Here is a 12120-nt window from a genome sequence, read left to right on the forward strand (position 1 = left end):
CTGTAACTGGCAGTTGTTCTGCTTCACCTGTCCTGCTATTTCCATAGTTTGCTGGTTAATTATATTGGGTTTTCCATGGAACTGGTCCCATTTCTTTGAAAATAATGTTAGTTTTGTGTTTTTGCTTCTAATAATAACCCATACTTCTTTCCTTGGCCAGGAATTCCAGCATGGGAGAGCAGGGCCTTAAGAGTGCTCATCCTTGTCCTGTTCTCAGTCTTCACTGGGACAGGCTGGGCTTCCTTCTCCATCACGACTTCTCTAAGCCTGAGCCAGCACTTTTCTGCCATTTACTGCCTGGCATTGACTCCACTCCTCCAACCTGTCCAAACTCTCCCCGCCCTTCAAAGCCCAGCTCAGGCCTGACTTTTCCTACAGAGCAACTCCATCTGCAGAAGCCACAGCAAGCTTCTCTGAGCTCCTGAGACAAGATGTGCTTGTGGATGACAGGTCATAAACTGCCTCCAAGAACTGTTTTATCTAGTACATATTTAACAAGTGCGTGTTTACGAACCTACCCTCTCAACAGTTGGATCCTTGAAAACAAAGAGCATGTATTAAGTCCCTCTCTTTACTCTCAGTACACAGTACTCATTCAGAAAATACTTATTGAATATGCAACAGTGCCACCTTTCATCAGCTAGAGCCCATAGGCCTTGGTGTGCTAGGAGTTCAAGGCCAACAGGCAAAGCTGGAGCATGAGGTTGGGAGAAGGAAGGTGAGTGGAGGCCTAGGGACTCCTCCTGTCCAGGGCAGGGAGCCAGTTGCCTATGCAGCCCCCTCTGATCCAATTCCTTCCTGTACTTCTGCCGATGTCTGGCTGGGCACAAATCACGAGCCACTGAAGCAGGAACAAACTTTATTTCTGAACTCCACCAAAAACCTTCACACACGCTCCCGGGAATTCTCCCGAATCCACGTGGCTTGTCCAGGAACCAGCCACAGGAAATATGTCCTCCGGAAATCCCTCCTCCTGCACTTCCCAAACCAATGGGAACTCTCAGGGAATCCCCGGGAATCCCCACGAGAACTCCAAAGTAGCTCCAGAACACAAAAGTAGCAACGGAGGTGGATAGTAATGCCTCGCCTGTCAACCAATACTGTTGGCAAAATGCCAGGGGCCATACCGACTCGGCTGTGGCTCTCAGCATACTTCCATACTCCAGCTGGTTCATCTTCACGGAGGCCCAGGAGGCCAGTCTTACAATCCTAATTTTACACCTGAGAAAACAAGGCTTACAGAGATTGGATTAGAGGTCACACCATGTCAGAAATGGGATTTGTATCTGATTCCTTGACCTACTACTCCCCAGCAGCAGCCTCTCCATGGAAACACTACTTCCACAGCCAAGGCACCAGGTAGGCATGCCTGGAACCAGGATGGCCCCTCGGTCCCCACAAGTCCACCTCTAGGAGTTCATTTTAAGGAAATCAGTGAAGCACACAAAGATGTATTTACTAATGTTCATTACAGGCTTGTTTATCAGGATTCCGTTAAGATATTAAGACAAGAATAAAGACAAAGTCAAAGCATCTGTGGATCAGAAGTCAGAGAGGCAGTCAACCACCAGAAAGATACAGTCAAGAATGAGGCTCCTGGCCCAGAGAGCTGGGCAGGAACCAGAGGACAGACCAACAGGCAGGTAGCCATTCCCGGCAGCCAGGAGCAGCCAGTTTACCACTGACCCCTGGGCAGACTGAGGCCAACAGCCAGATAGACAGGCACAGAGCAATGGCCTTGGTGACTAAAGCAACACGGAGCTGGATGAGAGGCTTTATTTAGGCCCTTGAGCAGGTGGAAGGAGCCCAGCCTCAGGCTGCCACTATCCGGTGTCAACTTCCTGTCTGTGTTTCCAAGGAACTCCTGGTCCCAGTCCTCTTTGTTCTGAGCCATTTACAAATAGTGCTCTAATTTAGGCTTTTTGAGGTGGTGATGTGGCCTTGTAAAGCCATCAGCTGTTTTCTGCTGACCCAAGCCTGGCAGTTGGCATGTCACTGGCTCATGACGCTGTCCCTTTGCAAGTCCCCGCAGGCTACATGCAACCAAGTCACTAGCTTGCATGGAGTGGGAGTGGAGTGGCCCTTTTCCCACCTAGCACCTTGACTCCTCCCAGGGCCCAGCAAGGTGTGGGTTGCCATTCACACTTGACAAGTATGGAAACGAGAGGACAGCCAGTGCCTTGTCACAGAGCTAGTATACGGCAGAGCTGGGATTCAAACTGTTGTTTTTTGGTTTCTTTTTTAATCTCTGGAATCTATGCTCCATCGGCTCCAGTCCCTACAGGGGTGTGCACTGTCATGGCTCCCCCTACCCTAGGAACTACGTGTCTACCCAGAGCCCCCAGTGAAGGGGTCCAACTTGACACCAAGCCCTCTGGGTCAAAGAAGGGCCATGGAGTCACTGGGGCAGAGACGGAGGAAATGTTCATGGGCTCTGGTATCCCTCAGTATTTTGCCAAGGAAAAAGAAGCACTGATTTATTAAATAGGTACCAAGACCCTTTCAGCTCACCACTTGCAGTGTGGGTCAAGATGAGAGGAGAGAAAGCCTGGGTTCTTCCTGGGATGACTGGCAGATGTGACCCGGCAGAGGCTTGGCAAAAAAGCACAGCCTGTATAGCTCCCTAAAAGGGGCTCCAAAGTCCCAGCAGCCACTGGAACTGGAATCTGCTACCCAAGCCCAAGGGCCTGAGGCCCCTTGGTGTGTCCCTCATGCCCTATTCCACAACCCACACCCAGAGACAAGACCAGAAGCATATGCATAGGGCCCAAGAGGAGGGACAGGAGGGGCCTTCCTTCAGCATAGAGGCGGGTGCTGTCCAGCTCCCTGGCCAATTTCCACAGCACGATCTCCCACCCGTCCTCAGGTCCCACAAAGAGAGAGCCCCTTCCCTGTCAACCCCAAATCTCCAGGAACCCTGAGTGGCAGTGGGGAAGGTAAAAGGCAAGGGCCCAACATGACACGTGGAGGGTTATTTTTAGCCCAGACCAGGCCTGTGAAGCAGGGTCAGGACTCAGCTCCATCAAAGAAGCCATCCTCAAAGGAAGTCCAGAGACGTGTGCTTAGGAGGATTTATAGGTTCAAGTCCTCTGCTTAGGGGAAACCTCCTGGCTCAGTCCTCCTGTCCATCCACCAAAGCCATCACCTTGCCCAGCTCTAAGGAATGAGGAGCCAAATTAAGAGAGGATGGCTTTGGGATACCCACATGAGGACCCTCTCTCACCCAGTGGGTCCTCTGAGGAGAGGAAGGGATTCCATTTCAGGAACCTGGTGACCCCCACACCCACAGCATCTTTTGTCCTTCCTAGTGAGTGCACCACACCAGGACTCCATTGTTGAGTTTCCCTGCTGAGGACCTAAAGGACTCCCATCAGAGCCCAACTCCTCAGGCAGGACATTGTGGGAACATCCCCTCCACCTGTGACTTCTCGCCATCCCCACTAGCCAAACGCTGGAGTACATGCCACCCTCTGTTATCTCCAAACGCCCAGGACTCTGCTGGATTCCCAGAACAGAGCGCTATAGGCGATACAAGTTGGTGGCACTCAGTAAGCACTTCCAGAAGAATGAAGGAAGGAACAGGGTCTAGTCTCCATACCAGAGCAGGACTCCTTTCTTATCTAGTCTCAAACCCACACCACTTTGCCCCAGTTCTCCTCAAACCCAGCTCCTCACTCTCCCAGATGATGCCCTTCTTGATCAGGCCCTGGAGCTCCAGGGGATACCACGTCCCCATCCCTGCTCCAAATCCCACCAGCAATGGTGCCCAGAACTCAGAAGAACAGCCCTGGTTCTGTCCTGAACTCTCTGACTCAGCTCCTCCCATGTCCCCTCTGGGGTCTCTGCACTAGGAATACCCAAAATGCAAACACCATCTCCCTGCCATCTCCACCCTCACTCCATCCCTGGCCAGGCTCTGGGCAGAAGTGGGCTAGCAGAGGCTCCTCTTGACCATAAGGAAAGGATCTTGCTGAGAGGTAAGGGGAAGGCGAGGAGGCCTAGAGTAAAGAGACTGTTTGGGACACAAGGCCCAGCTCAGAACAGGATTTGGAGAGCTGGCTCTGCAGGCCAGTGCATCCCCCAGCACAGGGTCTGAGCAATGCTTCCAGGAGCCCCCATGCCTTTGCCACTCCAGTGCCCAGGGGAGGGGCAGAGGCAAGGAGGAAGCTTGTAAAGGGCTTTGAAGATGAAACAGGGCCTGTCGCTGGGACTGTTGACACAGCCACACTGAAGAGGCAAGCGGGTTGGAGCTTAAGAGGTCGGGTGATGCCAAGCCAATAAAACACAGCTATTGTCTCTTTGCTGCCCCTTTTAATGCCAGCGGCTCCTGGCATATAAAAAGGCCTGCCACGGCCCAGGGAGCATAGGCCCTTGGCTGCATCCGTCGACAACTTCACTGTTCAGACACCTCCTCGCCTCCACCATGACCTGTGGCTTCAACTCTGCTGGCTGCGGATTCCGTGCTGGAAACTTCAGCTGCGCCTCAGCCTGCGGGCCCCGGCCAGGCCGCTGCTGCATCACCGCCGCCCCCTACCGCGGCATCTCCTGCTACCGTGGCATCACCGGGGGCTTCGGCAGCCGCAGCGTCTGCGGAGCATTCCGCTCTGGCTCCTGCGGCCGCAGCTTTGGCTACCGCTCTGGCGGAGTGTGTGGACCCAGCCCACCCTGCATCACCTCCGTGTCCGTCAACGAGAGCCTGCTCACTCCCCTCAACCTGGAGATCGACCCCAACGCACAGTGCGTGAAGCACGAGGAGAAGGAGCAGATCAAGTGCCTCAACAGCAGGTTCGCTGCCTTCATCGACAAGGTGGGTGTCCTGGATCCCCAACATAGGTGCACAGCCAGGCCTGGGCACTGATGGGGATAGTCGAAAGTGAGTACATGCCCAGGTAAGCTCCCAGACCAAAGGGAAGAGTGATCAAACTTCTAAGATACAGACAGAAAGACAAGATTAGGATCAGGAGCTGATAATCTCATGGGGGAGACAAACCAAAAGCTGGAAAGGAGAACTAGGGGCAGAGCCTTTAGACAGGGAGATGATATCACCTTGTGAGCTAAAGGCCACAGTGTGGGTGTTTGGTGCATTTGAAGCCAAGTGACTCCTGACATGGCAAGGAGGTGCTTCCTATGTCAGGGCCAGTGACCAGGACATGGCAAGATCCCATGGGCCACACTGAGCTGCTTCTACCCCACATAGTGGGTGACTTGGCTGCTGAGCAGGGCCAGAGTAGTGTGTTCAAGCCACTGTGTAGGGTTCAGGATCCAGCGGGAGCAACAGACCATCCCTACCCTCAAGGGCCTTCACCATCTTCTGAATCAGCATCCAGCTAAGTCTGCAGCCCATGTCACAGAGTCCAGGCACCACTCATCAGGAAGAAAGTCTCCCATGAGGAGCCAGGAGGGACTCTCAGGAGCCACCCTCAAGTTCCACTAGAGACTTGGCCAGGAAGGTCCAAAATATCTAAAGGCAAGAGGTTAACAACAATGGACACCAAAGACACATGAGAAAGAACTTTGCAGGGATGTGCCAGTTTATCAGACAAAAGAATCTTAGTGGGGCAATGGACCAACCTGGTGGCAGGGAGATAGATGGTTGTTAAACTTTGCTTGGGACCCAACAGTCTTTAATTATAACCGGGAGATAAGACCCCCTGCAGAGCAAAGGTAAGGGCTCAGCAGTCAGTGAGCTCCTGCTCCTGTGGGCTCTGTCAGATGAAGGGCAGGGCACAGGCATTCCTACTCAAATATCCCAGCTGACTATTATTCTAATTGCATTGTTGTTGTAGGGTTTGAATAATTGGTATGTGCTTTATTTTTCAACTTTTATAGCCTGCCTTTCTAAAAAAGGTGCATCTGTGCAATTGCACAGGGCCCCTGGCATCTGACTTGTTGAGGCAGCTATTCAGTGTGGACATGACCTTCTGTGCTGGGTCTCTTTTAATCTCCACAGTGGGGTGTACTTTAATTGCCCCACTCTATAGAGGGGCTAAGTGCTTTGTCCAGGGTCACGTTGTCAACAAGTAGATCAAAGTCTACAATCAACTTCTTTTAAACACTTTTCATGACACAGGGTAAATTGCCTTAGAAGAGATTGAGGTTAGCTCTCAAGAAGGACTTCTAGGCGGTGAACTGATTTAAGTCCTAATGTGATTTTTGAGAAGGATGATACCCCCCAACAAGCAGTTATCAGGACCTCAAAGTTGAAGCCTTTCAGATCCTGGTCCTGGGATCCCCTCTTGGCCTCTGACTCTGCAAGAAGAGAATCTCAGGCTGTTTCTCTGGGTGGCAGGTGCGCTTCCTGGAGCAGCAGAACAAGCTGCTGGAGACCAAGCTGCAGTTCTACCAGAACCGCAAGTGCTGCGAGAGCAACCTGGAGCCCCTGTTCGAGGGCTACATCGAGACCCTGAGGCGGGAGGCCGAGTGTGTGGAGGCCGACAGCGGGAGGCTGGCCTCAGAGCTCAACCACGTGCGGGAGGTGCTGGAGGGCTACAAGAAGAAGTGAGTGCCACAGGAAAGAGCCTGGCTCTGGTGGGAGCTCGCAGCCCAGGGGAGCATCAGGCCTGTGGCCAGATCGCTGCTGGGAATGGGAAAAACCTGTGCACCTGCCCTTCCTCCAGGCACAGGTCTCCCTGGGGTCCTGGCCCTCAGGGCTCACCTTGCCTTCCTAACAGCCGCTCAGGACAACTTTACTCCCTCCCCTTCTTCATCTACCAAACCCTTCAGAAGCATATGGGTCCCTTTGTCCCCCTGCATGCAGCTCTCAAAGTCCTGGACACCCTTCTTAAGTTGACTCTTAAGTGGACTTCCTTCACTCCATCCACTAAGCCTACCTGTGCCAGTCAGTCCCTGGGCTGGGCACTGGAGATCCCGGGACAAGTGTAGGTATGGCCCCTGACCTTGGGAAGCAGACACGACAGTCACAGGTCTAGACCTTCAGTGACAAAGTGTGACATGATGTGAAGGATGAGTGAGTCCTGGACCCTCAAAAGGCATCTGTGTAACTGGGCATGGTGGCGCACACCTGTGATCCCAGCAGCTCAGGAGCATGTAGCAGGAAGACTGAAAGTTCAGAACCAACTTGAATAACTTAGTGAGACCCTGGCTCAAAATTTTAAAAATAGAGTAAAAGGGCTGGGGATGTAGCTTGGTGGGAGAGCACCCTTGGGTTCATCCCCAGTTCTACCAAAAAAAAAAAAAAAAGAAAGAAAGAAAAGCCACTCCTTCTGAGGGTGGCAGCCTCCTTCAAGAACCTTCTCAGCCATGGTGTCCCCTGGCCCACCACACTCCTACACCCCCACCCTGTCCTGGAGCTGCATGCCCACACATTAGGACACGGGCAGGCTCTACTTCCCTTGGCTCCTCCAAGTGGAAGTGACAGAGAGGACTCCCTCTACCTGCTGCCCAGTCATAGCCAGGGAAGGGCTCAGAGGAAAGGAAAACGGAGACAAGGGGAGACAAACGGCCACCTTCCTCTCCCCAACCACACGTGTGTGTGCATATGCCCACACACATGCCCATGCACACCCCCACCAGCACAGTTTCCACTCCTGCCTCCACAGAAAAGAGCCGACACAGGAGTGGGTGCTTCCGTGCCCCAAGGGAACCAGTAGGCCTGGACCTATAGCCTGACCTCTCCTGGGCCCTACCCATGTCTTATGGAAGCAGGATGAGCAGGGGGAGGGCTGGCAATCAGGCCATCTGTAGGCATGTCCAGAGCCCAGGCCCAGAGCCGGCAGCCAGGCCCTGTTCTCTCGCCCACCAGGTATGAAGAAGAAGTCACACTTCGGGCCACGGCCGAGAATGAGTTCGTTGCTCTGAAGAAGGTGAGTATCTGAAGCCAACCCACCTGGAGGCCACACCACCTGTCCCCTCTGGTCTGACTCACTGAAGCCACATGCCAAGAGTGACCCAGAAGAGCTGGCCTCACCACCCCTTGTCACCCCACACAGGACGTGGACTGCGCCTACCTGCGCAAGTCAGACCTGGAGGCCAATGCGGAGGCGCTGACCCAGGAGATCGACTTCCTGAGGCGACTGTATGAGGAGGTGAGGGGCTCTCAGCCAAAGTGGGCACTCACGTGGCTCCATGGAGTCCTTGGCCCTTGTCCAGACCCCTTCAGGCTTGAAACAGGCCTGACGACTGAGACCAGGCTCCAGGGTGGAATTTGGGGGAGAGGAACAGAACCCAAAGCAGACCAAATAGGCAGAGGCAAGAGGAGGAGCGCCCAGAACACTGTCTGGGAAGCATCCTGTGTCCTCCCTGAGCAGCGGGTGCAGCACAGGCCACAAGGGCAGCAAATAGACTCAGCCGTTTTCCTGGCTGAGGGTTTTTCTGGCAGGCAAGAGTCCACCTCCATGTGGTTGGTCAAGGAGAATGTAAACAGGCTCCAAACAGAGTCTGTCCCCTAGGAAGATCTAGGGCCTGCCAGTGGGTGGGAAGCAGCCTGGGTTCACATGGACCTGAATAATTCCAGAAGCAAGCACCCAAGAAGTCGTTGTTGTTGTCCCTAACGGGGACTGACTCTGTGCAAAAGTGTATGGAACTTCATTAGGGAGATTTCTACTCCAAACATGGCTCTGGATGAGCCAAAGAGATTATGGGCATTAGCAGGTGAGAAAAAGCCCAGATAACTCAGTTGTTCTTTTACTCCCTCTCCTCCTACAGGAGATCCGCATTCTCCAGTCCCACATCTCTGACACCTCAGTCATCGTCAAGATGGACAACAGCCGAGACCTGAACATGGACTGCATCGTGGCTGAGATCAAGGCTCAGTATGATGACATTGCCAACCGCAGCCGCGCCGAGGCCGAGTCCTGGTACCGCAGCAAGGTGAGGGGCTCAGGACCCTTGCCTCGTGCATGGGGCAATGGGAGGGGGCATCACCCTGTATGAACAAGGCCTCTTTTGCCTGGGGACTCTGATGCCCTGAGGTGGTGAGGGGAGGACAGACAGCTCTGAGGTTGGGGCCAGGGCAGGGCTGGCTGGCTGGTTGCACAGGCTCAGGGTGCCCCATGCTGAGCCTCAGAGCATGTCTGCCTCCCCCAGTGCGAGGAGATGAAGGCCACAGTGATCAGGCACGGGGAGACCCTGCGCCGCACCAAGGAGGAGATCAATGAGCTGAACCGCGTCATCCAGAGGCTCACGGCCGAGATTGAGAATGCCAAGTGCCAGGTATGGCTCACTGTGCCCAACAGCAGGGGGGCTGGGCCCTGCCCTGTGCCACACAGCCAGGCTGTGCCCTGTGTGGGCCTCACCACTCATTCTGCAGCCCATCTGCCTGACCAGGTCCCCAGCATGGTCAATCTGGGTGATCCAGGTGAACAAGGCAAGAGGGCCTGTTTCTGGGCTGTTCCCAGCTGTAAGGAGACCCTGGGCACATCCAGGCAATGACATATACACACACTCAGGGACCATAACCTCCCCTATTCTCCTCTAGAACACCAAGCTGGAGACGGCAGTGACCCAGTCTGAGCAGCAGGGCGAGGCGGCCCTGAGCGATGCCCGCTGCAAGCTGGCTGAGCTGGAGGGCGCCCTGCAGAAGGCCAAGCAGGACATGGCCTGCCTGCTCAAGGAGTACCAGGAGGTGATGAACTCCAAGCTGGGCCTGGACATCGAGATCGCCACCTACAGGCGCCTGCTGGAGGGCGAGGAGCAGAGGTGGGTCCACCCCACCCACCCCAAGAACTACTTGCGTAGACCTGCCATCTCTGATTCCTAGTGTCTCAGTCATAATCCCGAGGACTGGCCCCAAGCTGTGCTCTTGACTGATTAGATTCCAGATATCACAGGTCTGAAACTTAGGCATGTTCCCTCTCATCAGACAAGGCCAGGGCCACTGTGATATCCAGAGCCCCATGTAACCCAGGGCCCTGCTAGGATTAGAACCTCAACCTCCTGAATATCGGTTCAGAACATCCTCAAGACTTCCATCCTCAATCTTCCAAGATTCCACACCCTGCCTGGTTTCTAGGAGATCTCTTGCCCCACAGCAGAGTTGCTAACCAGACTCTAGTGATGACCTTGTGTGCCCAAGAGGACCTTCCACTCCTAAAACTGGGCCTATCCAAGTCTACTGGGTATGGTAGTTCAGGCTATACACCGTGCAAAGACAGCCAGATAAGGGCAAATGAGAGTTGAAATCCAGCCATCGCTCTGCTTGCTGAGTAGTCTGCCTCTGCACTTCTGCAAGTGCCCAAAAGACACCTTTTCCTAAACTGTATGAAGACAGAAATGTAAATCAGAAACAGCCCCGAGCTGCACCACTCCAGCACCTAAGGGAATCTCAATCTTATTCTGGTTTCTTTTCTCTTCCCCTCCCCACCTTGTCCCCACTCAGGCTGTGTGAAGGCATTGGAGCTGTGAATGTCTGTAAGTATCTTGAGCCCCGAAAAGGACAATTTTAGGTTGAGCAACAACAAGGATCTCCTGACTAGGGGTATACAGAGACCCTGGGGAAAGCATTTGCAATAATCCCCCCAGTAAAGGGGACAAGACTGGTCACCCAGCAGGAGACACTGAAGTTAGCTTGCAGGAAGAAACTCACAACATAACTGAGGTTGAAGAGGGAAAAAAGATGTCACTGAAGGAAGGGCCAACTGATGTCACTCAGTGTAATCCTTGCCTTGTATAAGTGAGAAAGCTGAGCCCAGAGAGAAGAAGGGACTTGCACAAGGCTCAAAGCAGATCTGCACCAGAACCCAGACCTCTTGACTCCCAGGCTAGGGTTTCCTCCACAGCTTCAGAATTAGAACTAAAGGCTTCATGTGGCTTTCCCAGGAGGGCTAGACATATTAGACCAAAGAAAGATGGCTGGCTGGGGCGGCCACCAGCCAGGCCTCCTGATCCTACTGTCCTTTCCGCAGGTGTCAGCAGCTCCAGGGGCGGGGTCGTGTGCGGGGACCTCTGCGTGTCCGGCTCCCGGCCGGTGATAGGCAGTGCCTGCAACGCCCCCTGTAGCGGGAACCTGGCAGTGAACACCGGGATGTGTGCACCCTGCGGCCCCGGCAGGTGTTAGGTGGTCCGGAAGAGCCAGGGAAGCCCCTCCAGCCTACCGCGGACCTGCCACGGCTCCTCCTGCAACTGAGAACAGCAGCGCATCTGTGGCCTCCTCCCTTGCGTTCTGCGAATGCACCCCGCCTCCTGGCCACCTCCACTCTTCTGCCCCTCCTGTCCTGCTGCCCTCCCCTATCTGGTCCAGCCCCTGCTGGGAGAAGAGCTTTCCCTCCCTGGAAGGAACAGGGTGCGAGTGCTTCCCATGACTCTCTGCCCTCTGGTCGCCCATTTTCCAATAAACTGTGAGGCCTGCCTCTGTGTTTTGCTTATTTTCTCAGAAGGAATCCATACCCACCATCTGGTGAGCACTTGGCCCAGCCATAAGGCCTGAAGACCACGGTCATTCTGGCCTGCCCTCAGCTTGGGCACCTGTGGGGCCTGCCCTCCCCGGCCAGGCAGTGTTGCTGGTGTTCTTGGCACATCTACCTACAGTACACCTGCCAGCCTGGTTTAGTTCCAACTCTCCTGAGGGAAGCAGAGGAGGCCACTGGTCTGCTGGAAACCTTTGTGTGTGGCAAATGTGTGTTTGGTTCTCACCCCCTCCCAGGCACACGCCCCGCTTCTTCCCCTCACATCTGCATTCTGCCCCACAACACCACATCCACCCACAGCAGTAGCCACCAGATGGGCCAACAGCCACCCTGTGTCTATCCGGAAGCCACACACCATTGGCACTGTCCTCCTCACCATGCTGCTCATCAAACAAGAGGAGATGAGATTCTTGACCCTGACCTTCCCCATCCTGCCCTCCACACACACACCCTCCTCGGCTCCCAAAAGCCCTCAAGCTGGTAAGAGGCACCGTCCCTTGGCCCCAGCTGCCTGCGGAGCACCCTGTCCCCACATACCTAGGAATTTCAACCTCAGCACTAAGAGGATCCCCTGCCCCCTCTGCCTGACCTCTCCTGTGCCCTGGAACTCTGTGGAAGAAGAGCTGAGAGGCCCCTAACCCCACCCTCCAGGAATAGGTCTGGGAGAGCTCTGGTGAGAACATTGCCCACTTCCTCATCACCCCATCCCATCCTCCCCCACCCTCTTCCCCTTCCCCTTCTTCCACCTGCCCCGCTC

The 12120-nt window shown here is 54.5% G+C and overlaps 1 protein-coding gene across 1 annotated transcript; it reads left to right on the top strand.

Moving 5' to 3' along the window:
- Positions 1-2482: 2482 nt before the first annotated feature.
- Positions 2483-11296, top strand: LOC101957527 (keratin, type II cuticular Hb3). Its single transcript, XM_040280613.2, has 9 exons — positions 2483-4807; positions 6290-6498; positions 7763-7823; positions 7950-8045; positions 8665-8829; positions 9046-9171; positions 9437-9657; positions 10337-10368; positions 10863-11296. Exons 1-9 carry the CDS (start codon positions 4424-4426, stop codon positions 11012-11014), a joined length of 1446 nt encoding a protein of 481 aa, XP_040136547.2. The 5' UTR covers positions 2483-4423; the 3' UTR covers positions 11015-11296.
- Positions 11297-12120: the final 824 nt, after the last annotated feature.

The sequence above is a fragment of the Ictidomys tridecemlineatus genome, chromosome 6, assembly GCF_052094955.1.
Source record: "Ictidomys tridecemlineatus isolate mIctTri1 chromosome 6, mIctTri1.hap1, whole genome shotgun sequence".
Taxonomy (NCBI): Eukaryota; Metazoa; Chordata; class Mammalia; order Rodentia; family Sciuridae; genus Ictidomys; species Ictidomys tridecemlineatus.